At 39.4% G+C, this 19,813-nt stretch overlaps 2 protein-coding genes across 2 annotated transcripts; one reads left to right on the top strand and one right to left on the bottom strand.

The window, feature by feature from the left end:
* Positions 1-2,269: 2,269 nt before the first annotated feature.
* CLRN2 (clarin 2) lies at positions 2,270-7,379 on the bottom strand. The gene is made up of 3 exons (XM_008930338.2): positions 6,852-7,379; positions 2,958-3,137; positions 2,270-2,535 (listed from the first exon to the last, which is right to left on the bottom strand). The coding sequence occupies exons 1-3, from the start codon at positions 7,102-7,104 to the stop codon at positions 2,270-2,272; spliced, it is 699 nt and encodes a 232-aa protein (XP_008928586.2). The 5' UTR covers positions 7,105-7,379.
* Positions 7,380-7,616: 237 nt separating this feature from the next.
* QDPR (quinoid dihydropteridine reductase) lies at positions 7,617-17,179 on the top strand. The gene is made up of 8 exons (XM_029962250.1): positions 7,617-7,685; positions 7,949-8,266; positions 8,381-8,473; positions 9,443-9,539; positions 10,342-10,482; positions 12,727-12,835; positions 14,253-14,336; positions 16,300-17,179. The coding sequence occupies exons 1-8, from the start codon at positions 7,617-7,619 to the stop codon at positions 16,406-16,408; spliced, it is 1,020 nt and encodes a 339-aa protein (XP_029818110.1). The 3' UTR covers positions 16,409-17,179.
* Positions 17,180-19,813: the final 2,634 nt, after the last annotated feature.

Here is a 19,813-nt window from a genome sequence, read left to right as displayed (position 1 = left end):
TGTAACTGTACATCTTAAACATGTATGATTGCATTTAACCTCTTTTCCCCAGACAAAATTTCCCAGAGCAAATATTCTATGCATTGTCCTCTCAGTGCGTCTTAGCTTGAACTGAGACAACCTGTGAAGCTGAAAGGTTAGTTTGGCCCTACATCTCTTACATTCAGTTTAATTAATGCATGGCAATACTTCTGCTCACTCTGAAGTGAAAATACTATCTTCTCATAAGTTACAACACAGTCATTAGGTGATAATGGTATTCGGTCATTCAGCTCGTGCAGCTGCAGTATCCCATAATCATACTTCCTCATATCTGCTGTGAGAAATCTTTTTGGAGTATATCTCACTGAATTCATTCAAACCAAGAAATTACAAAGCTGATCAGCCCAGCCATTCCTTTTTAACTTCATGTACACAGTGTACTCTATGGGTTCTTTCAGGGCTACCATGACCTACCTAGGAATCCACTCCAACAAATCTTTAATCTTGTCCTCACCTAAGTAGTTCCATGGGTCTTATTCAATAACTAGGTTGGGTGTGGGGGGGAGTTTGGGGGGCATTAAGAAGTTCATTATCAGGATGAAAAATATGTTGTAATACATGCAATATTAACACTACTGAAAAGCATTTCCGAAGCGATCACTTGAGGATTTAAAGATCTGCTTTCTTTTCACTTCCTGAAGAGAATTATATTTAGTAAATATTAAGTTACATTTCACAATATAATTCTTTGTGTAAAACAATTACTTCTAAATTATATATGTTCATAGAACAATTACAAAATATAAGTATTACATTTTCTACTTGCATAATTATGCTGCACTCTTAAGTTCTTCTGTTTCAGAGCCACTCGGAGTTTTCTGGAAGAGGAAAGTGGTGGTACCCCAGAGGCCTCTGTGGGCAGTTTTCTGGGCAATACTGTGCTGTTACCATCTAAGGCACCTTCGTAGACTGGGTTTGTCTGCTGCCTATCCATGTACTGGGTATTGTACCATCTTCCTGGAGTTGTGGCCCAGGGTATAGACTGAGTGAAAGCACCAGTAAAATTAGAGCAGTGAAGTAAGTAGTTGCTATAAACTAGGAATTACTTTTTCTGCTCTATTGAGCCTCCTTTATGCTAAAATTGTAACAGTGCCCTAGACTTATCATAACTTTCCATCTATCTCTTAAATTTTATGTGACTTTAAAAAAAATAAATCAGTGCTCCTAAAAGTCTCATGGGTAATGCTGTCTTGAAGAAGACAGGTTATTAGGGACTATTGCAGAGGCACCCTCACAAATTTCTGCTTCACTCATACTCCTGCTAGCCTTGAAGAGCCAAAACCGAAGATGGTAGAGGCCACTGTAACCATGCTTAAGGGCGTGTTCTTTACTCAAATATATTCTTTCCTCATAACCCATGAACTGGTCGAATCCCTGTCAAAATTATGGTACTTCCTAAGAAAGTAACTTTTCCATCTATTTAACCATTTTTATTCATTTTAATACTGTTTCATCATACATCACTTTTACCTGATTTCAGGCAAACTTAAGAATTGACAAGGTTCTGAAGATAATTAATCTGTCAGATCATTATTTTCTATGTTATCTAAAAGCACTATTACTTAAAACCTGTTTACTTTTCTTCCAAAAGCTGCCTTGGAACCTTTATCTAGCAGATAAAATTTTTTTTTTGTAGACTAATATCATCCCATAAACTTTACATTTCTCACTTCTTTGCCTTGTGGGGTTGGATAATTTCTGTTTTAAAAACATTTCATGCATACTTTGCCTGTCCTGCCTCTTAGCTTTAGCCTCACAGATGATGTTTTCTTTTTCAATATGGTATAGCATCATAAAATATATTTTATATGTCCTTCTCAGCATTTTCTAGATAATTAGGTGAAAGGAATTGGCAAATGTCTATTCTTTCTGTTTTGAAACAACCTTTCAGAGACTTGTGATAACAAATTTTCTTCTAAACAAAGAAGAGACTTGGTTTTGATGAAATCATATTTTACCTTAATTTTCTGAAGGTTTAAAAGTGTGAATTTTCTAAAATCTGAGAAACAGCATATATTTACTGCAGATAGCAGTCAGTTTTGAGAATAACAATATTTATAGTATTTGTGTTTTTCTTTTTTCACAGACATGTTAATTGCTGGTATTGTAGACTGACATCTTTACTAAGTTGATAACTAAACCATCCATCCAAATCAAAGGTGGAAGAGCCAAGAAGCTGTTTCTTTTACAACAGTTCACTTAACTGAAGTAGTTTTGTATAGATTTATTAGTACATGATATCTTCTGCTGTAACATTCACTTCTTCTGTTTTAGGCTTAATTTTAGGAAAATTAATCCCACTGATGGCTATTAGCAGCAAATTCACTGCGTGTGCTGTGGCACTTGCCACACAAATCCAAAAACAGTCTTCAAAGCGTTCTTCTAAGATAACAAATCGAAAAACATTTTCCCGAAAATTGGCAATTCTTTCTGTGAGGTGATGAAGTTTCACAGCAGCCATAAAGCTGGTGACTGCAAGTACTACAAATCCACCTGCAACAAAATAAAAGAAGTATTCACCCTTGTTATATAATCAAAACAAGACAGACATTTTGATTGTGCTTCAAAAGACTTACTGAATACCACAGTGAGCAATATACAGAGTAGGGATAGACATAGGCATGGCTTAAACACCTTATTGTATGGGCAAACATGACACCAATGTTTGTAATAAAGTCCTTTTATCAGTGACATGGAACCTAAAGGCTGGCATTCATAGCTCCTGTTAAATGTTGACTAGACACCATAAACGAAGATGCCACCTGGCAGTTCTGTTTAGATAGATGAGAATTCACTGTTAACTTCATTTTATTTACAAGTATTTGAGTCAACAAGATATTTAATAAGGCAAGAGAAGGAACTTTTACCATTTTGTATGAATGTGACTAGTAAAAAGTGCTGGTAAATAACTTTACCTGCAAGGAAATTCCAAAGGCATACTCCTGCTGGACCTTTAATAGCCCGGTAAGGAACTTTTATTGCATTAAGAATGCAGAATCCAAAACTGACCAGAGAAAAGCAAATGGCCACACAGAGGAACATTATGATCATCACATGCAAGCCTGTATTCAACTTTTTCACCATGTGTGGGAAAACTGTCAAGAAAAAAGAATCACATATTAAGTATGTAGTTTTTCTTGATGACGGTAAACATCACACTGTGCTGGTGCTTCAAACTCAAATTATACTACTTTATATTTTTTACAGAAGTGTTCAATTCAGCTAGTTACACACATCTTAGTTCATGATGTTTTATTTTTCAGTATAACAGACAAACCAGGGATATCCTGCTACAGGTATAATCCTTTACATAGGGTCTGTGAATAAGGATTCAGGCTTAAGTCTTGTTTATTTATCTAGCTGTGTTAATGTCTTTATCACCACTACTGTATTGTCTGCTCTTTTTCATCTCTGTTCCTCAAACCAAACTCATGGTTTTGAGCTTCCCATTCCTGTCCCATGCTTTCAGTCTTATCCCTTTGAAGTCTGACAGTCCCAGTTTCCTTGTCCAGGCCCTTGCTGCCGTAAATAGTATGACTTCTTTCTGTGCTTATTTTCTCATGTTCTTTCTCTCTCTCCCTTTCTTCACTGCGGCTCAAGTGAGATCTGCCCTAATTTCACACTTCTAATCCCACAGGTTTTCACTTTAAGATTCCGATTCCCTTCTTGGTTTCTCATCTAGTGTCTATGACTCCTTTATGCCTTTCTGGGTGTCTGGCAGAGCTTTAGCTACATCTGTAGGAAGCTTGTAAAGTACTGAAGTCAGATGGGCTTTCAGTGAAGTGCTCACATGTTCTGCTGTAGGCATGAGCTCTCCCTCAGCAGCCTGTCACTCATCTGTCTCTAAAGAGTGATAACTTTCTTGGTTTTGTCTTCACAGACTCAATTACTTAATTGGGGGGCCAGATTGGCCAGCAGCAGGGAAATGTGCACCTGAGTATTTAGTTTATCCTGCAGCCCTTTAGTAAGAGAATCAGAAGAAATGTGAGTAGGGAATTGTAGGTGACATGCTGACTGACAGGAAAGAGAGAGGCTGATCGAGAGGAAGCCTAAAATACAAGGTGATCAAGAAGAGACCTTCACGTGGTGTAGCACTGCACACTCATACATGTTTTGAAGAATTTACTGCTTAATTACTAAAAAGCTACTAAAAGGAAGGTACATTGTGTTATAAACCAATAAACAGATTGCTTCCTGTGCTTCATAACTGAAAAAAAAGTCTAAACAAGCCACATAAAAAGTAAGCAGTAATAATTGGTAGATGTAACAGTGAGCATCAGGCATACAATCTGGTCATGCCATGACGGAATTCTAGTAGATTATGTAGAAAAATTCATACTGTACATATTCCATACAAAAATTCAACAGTTCTACCTCTTCAGTAGCTCATTCTGAGGTTGTAGGTGGGCCTGGTATACATATGAGCTACAGAAGAGACTCCAACAAGAAGAAGGGAGGGAAATAAATGAGAATCAGAAGTACATATGAGACACGGGAAGCCAAAAACTAGCTTCCTATCTGACTGGAAAATAACTGGCAGTGTAACAACAAGGCACATAGAATTAAGCCTTCCTACAAACCAGCAGAGATTTTTGAGTAATTGTAAGGATTATTTGGTCTCTTTTCTGAGGCTCTCAGCCAAATCCCAAAGACCTGACCAGGGAGTCTGGCTTAGTATGCAGAAATAAGAATCCTCAGGAAGGATATTACCATTTCAGCAGTGTTTGCCATGCATAGGCAAAATGCCTGGCTTCCCCAGCTCGTTCTCAGAGCTTGATTCAGCTGTCAAAACATAAGCATTTTATGCCAACTTAGATGCCTGAGGACTATCATAACAACCACGTGGGTCTAACATACATGCTGCATTATGTATGGGACACCTTCAGAAGTAGTAGCTGGAGACCAGATGATACACCTTGAGGAGTACAAAATAGTACTGGATACCTATTACGGCAATTGAGTCATACTGTCACTGTCCCAGCTAAAAAAGAGTGTGCCAGCCATAAGCCTACTCTAGTTAACACAGTGAAAGGCATTGTACTAGTAACAGTAAATTATTGCAAATTCCAAAGTGTCAGAGCTACTGCAGTACTGCAGTGTTTGAGGTGCTAGCCTTGTTTTGCTCTATGTGATGTCCATTTATGTTAACTCATTCCACAAGAAAAGTCTCACAGTTCTTGCTCCCCAGTAAATTCAGAATGCTTGTAAATTAAGGGGGACATTCAAAGCGAAAACTCAGAACCCCCAGAGTGAGTTCTGCTCACCCTTGTGCAAAAGTATTTAACAGCTTTGTGTACTGTTGTTTGAAACCAGTACTGTGAAAATATCAAACCTGATAGTTATTAGAATATTTAAAAGGAAAAATCTCTGAGCTGCTTGTTGACCTAAATGCATATTTGTACCCATTGCACTTAATGACCCAATTTTAGAGTTCTAACAGGGAAAATTCTTACTAGCTTCAGTGACAGCTTTATTAAGGAGTATAGGATCATGTACTCCAAATATGAATCAATATAGTCCAGAGTGATGGTGGAACCTTAGGCCTTCCTCTCAGGTTACAGAGTAAAAAATCAGAAAGTTTATTAAAGAGTCCAGAAGGTTGTACAGAGATTTTTTTCCTCATTCTCTTTGACAGGATAGGATGAGAGAACTGAGACTGAATGACCATGACTATTATATCCATGTCATGAAGTTGCAGCTGCAGTCAGAGCTTGAGCAAGAACTTGGTTATTGCAAAAGCAGCAAGTCCAAATTTATCCAGCTTAACAACTGGTCATGCTGATCTAAGCAGAGGTTGCTCTGGTTCTTTTCTCCATTCCTTCTGAAGTCCCACAGTCCTACCTGCCTTCAAGTTTTTATAGAGGTGCTTGTGCAGTTGTGTAGTCAGCCGCAATCCTATAGGAAAACAACTATTTTTTGGTAGGTTAATTTTTTTGGCCATCTTAACTTCTGAACTACACCGCCATAACTATCAGAGACATTGCAAAGGATAGGGCAGGATAGCACTGCTGTGGGCTAGGGAGAGGGTGAGACTGCAGCAGCTTCAACTCATATTGGTTTAAGTTGCAGTCAATCTGCACACTGAACTAAAAATCTTCAATGCAAATTATCATTTTCTCTACGGCACAGAGTGAGTGAAATTTGGAAATCATCCAGAGAACAGCTGAGTGCTTTTGAGACCTCAAGAAAATCTTTTATGTTAAAAGGAATAAATTTATAAGAGTTTCTACATTTTTTAAGAGTTCAGCATTTTTTTTCTCTCCAAAGTTAGCAGAAAAGAAGGTAAAAATTTCTTCAACATGTTAATAAACTTAGCAGTATCTGCTATGGCAGACATTTGCATTAGAACAGCTAGAGAAATACAGTGATGTGGCCAAGTAAATAAATCTCTGTTTCCTAAAGGGAAAAAACCTCAGAGAAGTTCAACAGAGAAGGTAAGGACAGACAGATGGCAGAGAAACACTTGGCATGGAAAGAGTCAATCAAGGGGAAAGTGTGATTTACAGGGTCATCTCCAGATGCCTTTGACTCCCTTCATGAGGCTAAAAGGAAACTCTCCATTTAGCCTTAGGGATTTTTTTCCCCATCTTGATTCCAGGATTATAGAACATAACTGGGAGCAAAAAGTGTGCTTGAAATGATAGGGATTTTATATTCACACTCAGACACCGAACCATAATGACCACAAGTCAGCCACAAATTTATTTAATAATAACAATTAGCATTCTACAAGGTCTGTAAGCAAAAAGAATAGAATGCTATATTTGAACTAGACATTAAACAAAAAATTCAACCAAAATTGTACTTACTTGTGAATTTGGAACGCCTCCCGCCCAACCCACACTGGCGTATTTTGCCGCCCCGAAAGAGTCCATAGTAAATTTCTCCAATGAACTTGACCAGCTCTGGATCTGTGGCATTGACCAAATCAGCTCCTGTTTTGCAAAGAATCTTTCCTGTCATCCACTTTGGGGTCCCCATTGCAACAACAATTAAGATAAAAGACACAAAACTTATTAGAGAAGCCAAGGCAAATAACGTCTTTTTAAAGCAGCCAGGCATCCTGGTGCTTTCAAGGGATCATCTCCAAGGCCTCTCTGCAGCAGTCAGGCATATTTCCCATTTTTTCTCATGCTCCGAAATCCACAGTTGAATAGCAGGCATTTCAAAATACTTCTCTTTGTATTTTGAAGCTCCAGCAATTAATCTGTACTGTTAAAAATCAAAGTCTAAAATACGTTTTGCTGCGACAACATCCTGAAATGGCTGCAAGTAACAGCTTCATTATGCTGTAGTGCAGTGATGCTTCTTTCTGCAGCAAGTAATCCTATCTCTATCGCCTGGCTAATGTTTCATCAGAGGCTTAATTGTCATGTTCAAATGACATCAAGTTCTTTACTGTAACCTCATGTAAAGAAAACTAAAAGAATCCAGTTTTTTAGATTGTTTAGAAAAGCGAGTAAACAGCTGTGTGCAAGGTGCAAAGCATTAAAACCAGATAATTTGGCCGGAGGATTCGGCTGGCACCTCAGCCAGCTACGTTCTCCCGGCCCTTGCTCTCACCCAGCCTCTAAATGTCACAGCTGTCACAGCTCCCGCGGCCGTCCCTGCGCTCGGAGCGGTGCCTTCCATCGCTAAAGCCTGTTAGCTGAGGGACAGAAGTGATGTGTATGGAGTGCTCTGAGTGACAGCGGGGCGCGCAGAGCCCCCAGCAGCCGGGGAGGCCCGGCCAGCCGTGCCGTAGCCCAGGTGCTCGGGGGCTGCAGCGGCGTAACTCAAGCTACAGGTGCGATAAAGGAGCGCTAAAGGAAACCGGCCATAATTGCCAGCACTTCTACGGTTACCGCTACTCGAGCCCTGTGGGGACCTTCACAACCACTAATTAATTAATTAACCCCCGCAGTAGCCCTGGGGGCGGGTAACGGAGTCCGTCGCTGTGGCTTGGACGAGGTCCCTGGACTTCTGCTCCCGGCTCGGCACAGCCCGCCGGGCGGGCAGAGCCGGACCCGCCCCTTCGCACCCCACCCCCGGGGCCGCGCTGGCCGCCCCCTCTCCCGCCCCTTGGGGCGGCCGCATTCCGCGGGCGGGCCGGCCGGGCCGGGCCGGGCCGGCAGCAGTGGAGCCGGGTGTGACAGCGGCATGGCGGGCGGGCAGGGTGCTGGTGTACGGGGGCAGAGGGGCGCTGGGCTCCCAGTGCGTGCGGTACTTCAAGGCCAAGAACTGGGTAAGCGCCGGGCCGGGGGGTGGCGAGGCGGGGGAGCCCCGCCGGGGGGAGCGCCCCTGCCCCGCCGGGCCGGGCGCTGCGGGGCCGATAACGCGCCTTCCTCTCCCGCCGCAGTGGGTCGCCAGCATCGACCTGGCCGAGAACGCGGATGCCAGCGCCAACGTGGTGGTGACGGCCACCGACTCCTTCCCCGAGCAGGCCGAGCAGGTGGGTCGGTGGCGGGCGCGGGGCTGGCAATGCCGAGTGAGGAGGTGGAGCGATGCACTCAGCCTACCCCCGAGTGTGTGCATCCCTTCTCCCGAGCGATGCTCTCAGCCTCCCCTCAGGTGTGTGCATCCCTTCTCCCGCGGCTGCGGGAGTGCGTCCGGCCTCAGGCAGGAAGCAGGAACTCGGCCGGTAGCGGTTCTGCAGCCGTACCGCGAGCCCCAAGGTCCTTATGCTTCTGCTTGTCTTTTTCTTTTTCTTTTTCTTTTTCTTTTTCTTTTTCTTTTTCTTTTTCTTTTTCTTTTTCTTTTTCTTAACTGCACGTATATGCAGAAAGATCCTGGAGACTGGAGGTTCAGCACATAAGGCTGTTTGGTTTGTTTTTGTCTTTGTGACTTTAAAAGTTTCAGACTGAACCAGGTGACTGTAATGAAGACGGATAAGGACATCCTAAAATGCAATGCTTCTTTTAAATATCCTATCTTATAAATGCACTGTGTATAGGTAGATGATGTGCTCAAAGCACCAAGGGATTCCTAGGGAATGCACAAAGGTAAATATGGGAGACTCTGAGCTAGCCTAAAAACTCTTTTGCTTTTTTCTCAACATATAGGATCTATTTTTTGAATTTTAACTTTTGAACCTATTTCTCTTACTGATAAACTGAATCTCTAGACAATATGTTTTCATTATAGCTATACAACTCTTAAGGCTTTTAAAGAGTAATGTAGAATATTTGCAACACAATTTTCTATGCACTTTTTTGAAAACCAGTAGACTTTTGTTCTTTTATTGAGAGATGAATTGTTTGCTGTCCACTTAGGCAGAGAAAGTTCATGGCCAACAAATTCATTACCAGTTTTGAGGTCTTATGTTAGAAAGAGAAAAAGTAACTTTAAGGCATTTGTGATATATACTCCTTTATCTTATTGATTCAGTGTTTTCAGTATGTTTTTGTTCTGTGTATTGAAGGTGACAGCAGAGATTGGAAAACTTCTTGGTGAAGAAAAGGTGGATGCGATCTTGTGTGTAGCAGGAGGATGGGCTGGAGGCAGCGCCAAAGCCAAATGTAAGATTTTGGTAGATGTGTGCTGATGAAAACATGAATGATATCTGAAAGGAATCCTTAAAAATCGTGGTAATAAAGGTATTTGAGATTATCTTTCTTTCCAAGTCCAGAAGAGGACAAGAGCATAAAAGTACAAAATAGCTTAGTCACAGTGCTTCTTAGTGCTTCTCTGAATTTTCTTTGCCTGTTAAATTTGCACAGCACTTCATTTCCTTAGTGGTGTTTGTTGACACACCAATTTTTATTAAAATGGAGGAGTTTCAGCACTGTTAAGCTGACTTTGCCAAGGTTACCTGTGTCAGGCAAATTGTGAAAGACAGTGCTGAGTAGAAACATCGATGTTTCCTGATTAATTCCTTTATGAATAGAAGTTCAGTTGCCTCCTGCAGTTCTCTGAGCTGTTGCTGTGCAATACAATATTGGAAGGCACTGCCTAGTGACCCAAAATCATGCTACAGACAAAGCCCTTCAGATTAAAAAAGGCTTTTAAACATGTAATGTTCAGAGTGAAATTTTATACTTTACCCACTACTGTAGAGATACAGGAAGAAAAATAACCTTGTTTTCTGTCTGGAGTAAATCTGGTAAAATGTGTCCTTCTCTTCTCCCTTCCGGTTCAGACCTTACAGGCTCAAAGCAAAAGAAGATACAAAAGACATAAATGAATATTTTACAATGTGAAAGTAGAAAATGGTAGAAAGCATGTTGTCATAGTGCTTTTGCACTCTGTGGGACGCTAAGAAAACTGGAATTAGAGGTCTTCCACCTTTTAGCTAATCTCACTAATTCTCTTTCTAATCAGCTTTATACAAAAACTGTGATCTGATGTGGAAGCAGAGTGTTTGGACATCGACTATTTCCAGCCACCTAGCAACAAAACATCTGAAGGAAGGTGGTCTCTTGACTCTCACAGGAGCTCAAGCTGCTTTATCTGGAACCCCAGGTAAAATGCAATGCATGATATCCCTGCACCATGGCTGCAGGGACAGCAGCAGTTAGAGATACCTGTTCTTCTGAGCATTCTTGTTTGTGAAGCAGCGGTTTCTCTCCCCAGTTGCTTGACTTCTAGTACAAATGGAAAATTGCTGCTGAAATATGTAGGGAAAGTGTAATTTTATAGTTAGCAATACTGAATTTCTCAAAGCTGGAGTGCAAACACATAAAATCAGTATTTAAATAATATTTGACATGATTTGGTGAAATGTACTTGGCTAATATATGATATAGGAAAAAAAGTCTGGAAATGAAGACTAGAAGCACACAGCAATCTGTAAGTCTTTAGATTAAGTTAATTTTCCTATTTGTGTTCTGAAAGACAGAGTCCTTATTTGACCAATTTTTCTGTTGGTGATGACTCAACTGATTCTGATTACTGTGCTTGTCCTGTTCATGTTCTGATTCCAGTCTACCTTTGCTTCAGACATAGATAAGCTTGTTGACTGTTGGCTTTGCCATCTGCTAGCTATTTACTATGAACTTTATTGGATTTTTAATCTCACTCCTTAACTGTGTTGATCTGCATGGAGGAAGAAATCTGGGAGCAATTTAAAATCAGAAAAAAAAAAGGCACTAACACACAAGCCCACAGGCAGCAAGAGGAAAGTTTGAGATAAATACTCCTATTTCCCAATCTTTTATTAGTGTCACTTCAACAATATTTTTATGAGACACAAATACTAAGATTTTAAAACATATGCAATATATGAATATAAAACTGTTCAGGAAAACTGAATTTATGAATATAAAACTTTTCAGGAAAAATATGCTGTATTTTCTAGTTAATGGTTTATCTTCTGTGTTTACAGCTGCATCTGTTATAGTCCAAAGATAAAAGGCATAATTTCCAATGTACTGCTGACTGACCACATAAAAATGAAAAAATGTTAATTCTGGCAAGCTTTCATGGTTTTTGTTTGTGTGGTTTTGGGAGGTAGGGACCACAACACAGGAATCAAAGAGATTTGCTTTCCCGTTTTGAACAAGCTGGTTTCAGCTAGTCTGGATTTTTCCAAAAATCACAGCAGTGCTTAGGGCAAACACATGCAACTTATTAACTTCAGGAAGAATTGGGAAAGAGTTGTTACTCAATTTCTGCAAATATGCCTTGCTAGGCTTGTTACTACGAGCTGTTCTGGAAGAAACAATGTTTTTCTTGTTTGCTGTTAGTGTTACCTTTCTTTTCCTATGAGAAAATGTTGTCTCAGATAATGCAAGCTGAAGAACGCTGAAAATCGCATTAATAGTTACAGCAGCTGTGTGATAGTGATGGCTAAGAAATGTATTAAGCATGAAAAGATTTAAGAAGACTTAGAGTGCTTGGTTTAGACAAGATGAGAATATGATAGAGTTGCAAATATTTTTATCATGACAATAAAATAAGTTAGCTAGTGCTGTCCGTGATTCCTCCTAGCAGAAACAGGTCCTATACAATTTGTCTAAGTGAATATAACAGAAATATTTCTACAATGCAAAATGCGTCTACAGGAACACTGGAAAGGGGCTATATAGATTGGTAGAAAGAAAGATAGAAAATACCTGACCTGTGTGCCTTATACTCTCATTGCTGTTGCTCTTGCAACTGCTAAATACCATCTGCCTAGAAAACAACAGTGTTTAGGAAGAAGTTTACTTTCCCTGCAGGTTATTTAGTAATTTTTCTACCATGAGGATTGTTTTGGGTTTTTATTCGTGGCTTTCCCTGAAGGCCCTGTCAGACCTGGGATTCTGACCAAGTGAATTACAGTTCAGGAGAGAAGTGAACTGTATATATTTGGGTCCAAACCTGCAAATACTTTAGTCATATGATAAAAATTAATGGATGATCACCTTAATAAAGTCTATGAGCATCTTCGCACTTACTGTTACATTTGTAAGCTCAGCCCTGTAGGTCACATCCTTCAAAGCATGTTTTGGTGCATAACTAAATGTGCTTAACTCAGTAAGCTGCTTATTTCTATAGTGCTGAGTAAACTGAGTTCCTGGATGTCTAATGAATGCTTTTGGGTTTTTTTCTTCCATTTTTTTGCTTTTAATATATATGTTTTAATATGTTTCGAAAGTCTGATTCTGTTCTGGCTGTGGTAAGTGGCCTTAATATTCACTAAACAGTCTTGAGTTTCTATCATGTTTCTGATGATATTGAGAGCTGTTTTGATTGTGCTCTAATTTGCCTGTTTTAAATTGTTAGGGATGATTGCCTATGGCATGGCCAAAGGAGCAGTGCATCAGCTTTGTCAGAGTTTAGCTGGTGCCAGTAGTGGCTTGCCATCTGGTTCTGCTGCTGTTGCCATTTTACCGTAAGTAGTTGCTTAGTTGTCTCTGCCTGTGTTGTTTTATTTAATTACTGCTGTAACCTAGAGCCACATAGATATGCTTGTAGTGTCCTGTTCACAGTACACAAACAGCTTCTCAGACCTCCTTACAGTTTCACAGAGAAAGGGGGTAATCTTGAAAGTGTGAACAAAATGATATCCAAGAAACCCTAAACATGGTTACCTTCCTTTCCTTTCCTTTGCAAAACTGTAGTGGATGTTGGGATTAAAATTTAATTCATTTTCAACCAGTTTGACTGTAGCCATGCATTAAAGTGTGATTTCTCTTTTTTTCAGTATAAATAGAACTCTAAAAATGATACGAGCTATTCAGCACAGTTTTAGACTTAGCTGTGTGATAGCAGTAAAGCAAAGGATTACTTGGCACATTTTCACTTGGTTAAAGATGCTTCTTCATAAGGTGCTGCATATCTATGCGTGATTAGTAAAATTAGGTCACTTTGAGGATCTGTGAAAAGAAAAAGTTTAGCTTGTATTTGCCTGTCACAGTTTTCTTTTTGATGAGGAAAGCTAGTAAGAAGTGGATGGCTTAGTAAGTCTTCACTATGTCTAATTTTATCAATTCTGCTGCAAAAATTAGAAGTATTTTTCTTGCTAGGTCTGTTTCTAAATCAGGACCCAAAAATAAAGACTAAAGAGTCCTATATGGGAACTTCAAACATTACCTGAATTCTCCCTGCTTTTGTTTTCCTCACACACATGCACACTCTTAGTGCACGTGTCTTTAGGTCAGAGAGTAAAGGCATTAAATGTGTTTGGATAATTGACAGCACCTTCCACTGGCATGCAGACTCCAAGATCACTGGATTTGTGCACATGCTGCACTTGTGTAGTTCTCGTGCAAAATTCTGCCCTTGAGTGAATTTTTCCAGAGTAAATATATCTTGGATTGTCAACAGCATCTCAGTGAGGGAGTTGTGAAAAGTTCACCCCTTAATATCATTGTGCATAGTGTAAATATATATAATCAAAGTCAAAACTTCCGATGTTTGTGCACTTAATCGCTGCGTTTGCAGCTGGCATGAGGCTGTCTGAAAACATGGATGTAGTGCACATATGCTGTGTAGTGCATGTGAACAAGCATATTAATGCCATTCCCTGTCTGCACGAGAGAGGTGGGAAGGGAGCTGCGGACTAAGTGATTGCCCTCATGGTCAACTCCTCTGTGAGCTGGAAAGGTGAGAGATTATAGGTTGGAGCCTTGGATAAACGTTGAAACTGATGACTGTATGCTGGTAACACGCTGGGAGGATGCAAGAGAAATCCATACCATGTGGTGTAAAAGTCAAGCATATGTTACAGCAATGATTTGAAGCAGGTGGTGCTCATCAGGAAAATGATTGTGTAAAGAAAAGGTTTGTCTTATCTTTTTTAATCACAGAGTTACCTTAGATACACCGGCAAACAGGAAATCAATGCCTGACGCAGATTTCGGCTCCTGGACACCCTTAGAATTCATTGCAGAGTGAGTATCCATGAGCAATTCCTCACTGAACCTCTTGAGGCTGCACCTTAGTGCATGTTCTTTTTAAATAGCTGCCTTGGATTTGAGTGGGGTTTTTTCCTCCATTGTCTCCTCATTGTGTATGTTTCTAAATCACATTGGGTTTTATTGCACAGGCTTCTGAACTGGAGAAAATTAGCCCAACTCCATCAAATTCAGCTTCTCTACACGAGTTATTTCAGCAAGGGAGATAGCCTTAAGGAGTTGGAAGCCAGAGAATCTCATAAAGCCTGTAAACAAATTAAATTGCAGACAGCAGGTGCAGGAGACACCTGTCTTAAAGATAAACTGCAAATAGGCATGTAAACTTGGGTGGGATTCTTTTTCTTTTAAACACTCTTTACTGCCTGGTTTACAGTGTGTTAGTTCAATTCTCTCAACTGGCAAAATTCCTGCTCTTGTTTAGAAAAATTCAATAAAGATATCTTTTTTCATCATCTACAAAGGCTTGTCTTGAATGATGTTGCAAAATGCTGAAACTTCAACTGTAGCTTATCTAATGGCAGGCTGCAATTATCTGCTTTACTGTTCTCATTCATTCTTAGAGAAGGTGCAGCATGAGTACTGCCTTCTGCCCTGTGATGGGGAGTAGCACACATTCCACTGAGGGTAAACTGTCAAAAGGAAGAAAATAAGGGTACAACTGTCTTGCCCCTTTGAGGAAAAACAAAGTTGGATATATGTTCAATTTTTACAAAGGGATTTACTCTTACACATTTTTAAAGTCTTTTAAAACTGATGCTGAAATTGGATTTACCTATTGCTAATTGTTCAGAGAGTAGTTTAGTTCTGACATTTGATTTCCTGTTTTATGTGAACTTTTTTAAGGTAGATGCCAGAGTCAGAAATGGTTTTGGTTGCAACTGTTTAGTTGCAGCCTATGCAGCTGTCTGATGTGGCTCTTTAAAAGGGCCCATCAATTGAATTTAGTTAGCCTAAAAAGGTTCATAAAAAGATCTTTAATTTATTGTGCTTTAGAAACTGGAGCAGAGTCTCTCAGAGACTGCTTAACCAGATGTTGTAGTTCTGCAAATTAATTTTTTTAAGTTTAACTTTTAAGTATTTTAACCTTGTAGGAGAATTAGGTTGATTGATTTGTTTTGTTTCTAATTCCCTAAACTTTAACCCCAGCTTTGAAAACTGAAAATCTCATTGTCTGTGCATCAGAAAACATCCAGTGTTGTTAAAGTGTTGGCAACATCTGCATCCTGGGTAGGATGCAGGAAATCCTTTCCGTCATGGCATTTGAATTTTGTGCCCTGGAAGCTGTTGTCAGATAGTGGAATGTTCCAACATGGCAGTTGCTATGTCTGCATTATTGCAAGGGTTGATGGACCTTTAGAATATACTGCACTTTCTGTATTGCATTTTGATAAGAAGTGTTCTGTGTTCTACCTAAAATGAATCCATCTTACTCAGCACTATTTTGGATGTCTTAAGGCTTTTTGTGCTTCTGCTGTGACCACTTTCATAGTTAAATATCGAAGTGTTATAATGGCCTGTTGGCAGAGTAATGGGTTTAGCAACTCTATCCTAGCCACAAAGCTGTGTTTCTAATATATATGTTATAAAGTCAACTAAAGCGGTGCATCTTCCACTTTCAGTTTTTTTTTTATCTTGGAAAAAACCTCACCACTCTGACATTTTATACTCCTGGTCTTTTCCTCTGAGATAGTCTGAAAATCCCCTGTGTGTGCTATAAAGCCCTAGGGTTTTCCCTGCACCTCTGCTCAGCTTTGAGGGTCTGAATCCAGTGATCGCATCACTGGTTTACAGAATGCATAGAAATCACTAGAGAGCAGTAGGAAAAGAAGGAAAAGTAAATAGGCTTTTATTTTATTTTATGCTTCCTGTCACTATACTTGATAGTAGTAGGGATTTTTTTATCCTCCTCAACTTGCTTTATCCATTTGTTTTAAAACAGAACCTTTTATGACTGGATAACAGGAAAGAATCGACCAAACTCTGGGAGTCTAATCCAGTTGATAACTACAGGTGGGAAGACGGAACTAGTTTCAGCAGCACATCTTTGATGTCAGTCACTTAAGGTGATGGAACTTCAGTGAAGGAGAAGCTGTGGAAAATCTGTCTATCAGTATAATTGGATGGTCTTCTGTATCCAGTGATTGTTATAGTTATGCCATTAATGGAACCAGATTTCACATAATATTTCAGTGCTGTCAGTTGTGAGCTATCAGCTTTTGTTTACCAAATAATATCAAGTACTTGTCTCTAAATGAAAGTTGCAGGCTTTAAAGTCTGTAGATGTTGTAATTCTGAGCATTATATGTCAACTTACCTGTTTTCTGTGAAATGGGAATAATGCTTAATGATGTCATGTGATCACATACATGGTTGGATTTTTTTTCTCTGTCAGTAAGTGTTTCTGGTAACTTACTGTGAATCTTTTAGTACTCTGTCTTTTTCTGTCTGACAATATAATGCCGCTGCTGTGTATTATGTTGGCTGTAAACCATAGGAAACATTGGAGTCATATATCCTGTCCTAGTTGTGAAACATTTTTCTTGTGAATGTTCCACTTGAGTTAATGGAACTGCATAGAGATTAGTCACTTGAGAAGGAGTTCCTAGTTTGCCTTACAGTTCATAAGCTGCTCTCAGGCCTACAGTTGTAGGATAAAACAGTCATTCTGTCAAATGATTAGTATGTCTTTCTGTTAGTCGTGATGGTTCTTCACTTTTTTAGAAACCAAAGTGCCGTAACGTTGTAGAAAAAAAGCATGCATGCACTTCTATTTGAATATGAAACTTTTTGTGCTAAATAAATGTATATTGTTTTATATACTGGGCCGTCTCTGTCACTGTAATCCCAATATCTAGATAACATTTTAATCAGTTTAATTGAACGTAGAGTTCAATTATGACAAAGGACTTAAATTTTTACTTATTTTATTCTGATCATGGTGCATAAAATATATTTCTGTGGTAATGATGCCAAATATCTACTAGCCATGCATAAATGTTTTCTTAAATTCAGCTACGTTACATGGAAATACAGTTCAGACACAGAGTGAAAGCATTGCCTGCTCTAAGCCTAGACTTACATGGAACCAGTGCTGTCAGATTTTTTTGGAACATCTTGAAAACAATTGAATATACTAAATTGTGTGTATGTTCTTTCTTTACACTTTTTTGTTTCTCAACTGCAGGGTTGTGTTGGGGAAGGATTTACTGCCATGAGTCAGGAAACCTTTTGCCACTGGGAAGGTTTATGTACCTGTGTCAATTTTAACATGGCATGATTGCCTGTTTGGTATGACTGTCACTTTGCTTATTTTGTTTTGCTGGATGTAGAGGTGGAGAGGGAGATTTTTCTGTCCTATCAAACCAGTCCAGGACTGTCAATTTGTAAATATGCTTTTGATTTTAAATGTAAAACTCTCATCCATGCTATTGAACCAGCAGTTTATTGGCTGAGAGTACAGACAGAAACTGCAAGGCGCTGGTAAGGAATGAAACACTGAGGTGTTGCTTGATTATCCTGGAAAAGGGGATAGCTACATACTACAAGCTAACATGATTTGAAGGCTTCCCTTTGCCAAGCTAGCTGAAGCAGTGAATAGTGTGAAAACATAATTGTGAATGAAAGACTTGACTGGATTAACTTTCATCAGTTGCAGGTATGAGCAGAAAGGTACAAAACCAACATTACTGAAGCTTGAGAGTGAGGATGAACACGAGTGTATGACAATGAGGCAAGTGTATATCAAGCTTGCAGATAAGAGTGAGAGATTTAATCTGAGGAGTTTGATGGAAAAGAGGCTTTATGTGACCAGTTTCATCCTGTATTTCTACAAATATTATTTTGGTTAATTGTCTAGGAGAAGAAGCTGCCCCAACACTGCAAACATCAGGATTGCCTGGCACCTTCAGCAGGCCCAGAGATATGGTGGTGCTGCAATGAGGAGGAGAGGTGTGGGCTGTGGGAACTGCGAGGAATTAATCCATGCTGAACACACACAGAGACACAACTGGAGACTGCAGGCCTGTTGTGAAGATTTTCACAGAATTACAGCATAGTTTGGGCTGGAAAGGACCTCTGAAGATTATCTAGTCCACCCCCCTGGTCAGGCAGGGATAACTTAACTGCTTCTTACAGAAACAGAGTACCTGACGAGTTTCTACTCCAGTGTTGATGAAAATCCCTGAATTGTTCATATTTTGTTATTTATATGGCACAATTAACAACAATGTAATACTGCAGATGTTAGAAGCTTATCTTCCTTTAATTTAAGGAATGCAATATTTATTAATTTCTTATATATATATTAAACACCTGGATTTATCTCATTTTTTATTTAGAACTCTACAAATTTTATACTAGTTTAGTAAGGCACTTTTCTATACAATCTCCTCTCAAAGATGCATACTACTATTTTTGAAAGAATGAAGTTGGTGAGGTCTGGGGAAAATTAAAACACATGCAAATGGCATCACATACAAATTTGCAGAGACAAAAACATGGCTTTGTCAGAATATCAGGGCATGAACATTTTTTTTATTCTGTACAAATACTTTTTTCCTACAGATTTAGAGAAATATTTTAATAAAACACAAATAAGTGTGAAAGAGATTTTTACATTAGGATATCAATATTATCATTACAAATCCAAAGACAAGAAGCTGGTTTTGACATTCCAGGTGTTAAGTGGGTGAGAACCTGAGCTGCAGTCTGGAAAGAGGATGTTCTGTGGAGCCTGACCCATGCAGGGTCCTGTTGCTGTCCAGAATCTTTGGTTCATTGCAAGACTGAGTCTGAAAACTTTTTGGAGTTCACTGGGAAGTGAAAGTCACATATTTTACCAACAGGTTTAATTTGTCTTTCAAAGTTATATTTTCATGGTAAAATTAGTTTTCTACCAATTATTTAATAACAATTGTCACAAAATACAGAATCATGCCCTGCATCCAAAGAAAAGAGATTGAAAGGTTTCCACATACGATGGTAACTGAGTCATTCAGCAGTTGTAGTTCTACACTAACCCAAAATTGCACTTTGAAAACTTTTGTTGAAATAATTAGTTATGCTAAACAAGCATGATTTTTTTTTTTAATGTAGTGGAATGAAAACCAACACCACAACAAAAAATAACATTTATTATCTTTCTTCTTCCTTGTATTGGCTCACTGGAAGAAAACAGATGGGGACTGTGGAGATGCTTCAGACTAACCCTCGCAGTGTTGAACAAGGTGAGAAGTAGGCAGACATCTGAAAAGCATTGCAGGAGTCAGTAGCAAATGTCACTTGACATTTAGATCCCTTGTCAGACACTGTCATTCTTGCACTTCCTGAAACACCACCTTCTGAAGGATTTGCTCTATAAATACGGCCAGTCTCAACGTGGTCTGCGAGGACTCTCGGGGGTATGATCACGGACTCCCACGGCTGAGCCAGGCTGATCTTCAGGAATGCCAGTA

The sequence above is a fragment of the Manacus vitellinus genome, unplaced genomic scaffold (assembly GCF_001715985.3).
Source record: "Manacus vitellinus isolate BGI_N305 unplaced genomic scaffold, ASM171598v3 scaffold_0_pilon, whole genome shotgun sequence".
Classification (NCBI taxonomy): Eukaryota; Metazoa; Chordata; class Aves; order Passeriformes; family Pipridae; genus Manacus; species Manacus vitellinus.
This window is presented reverse-complemented; position numbering and strand designations above follow the sequence as displayed.

Excerpts from the sequence above, each read along its gene's own strand:
- CLRN2 (XM_008930338.2), bottom strand. The coding sequence starts at position 7,104 with ATGCCTGGCTGCTTTAAAAAGACGTTATTTGCCTTGGCTTCTCTAATA. Across the intron at positions 3,138-6,851 it reads GAGGCGTTCCAAATTCACAA|TTTTCCCACACATGGTGAAA; the intron begins GTAAGTACAATT and ends TTTTCTTGACAG. Across the intron at positions 2,536-2,957 it reads CCTTTGGAATTTCCTTGCAG|GTGGATTTGTAGTACTTGCA; the intron begins GTAAAGTTATTT and ends ATTTTGTTGCAG.
- QDPR (XM_029962250.1), top strand. The coding sequence starts at position 7,617 with ATGTCACAGCTGTCACAGCTCCCGCGGCCGTCCCTGCGCTCGGAGCGG. Across the intron at positions 9,540-10,341 it reads AGGCAGCGCCAAAGCCAAAT|CTTTATACAAAAACTGTGAT; the intron begins GTAAGATTTTGG and ends CTTTCTAATCAG. Across the intron at positions 10,483-12,726 it reads TGCTTTATCTGGAACCCCAG|GGATGATTGCCTATGGCATG; the intron begins GTAAAATGCAAT and ends TTAAATTGTTAG.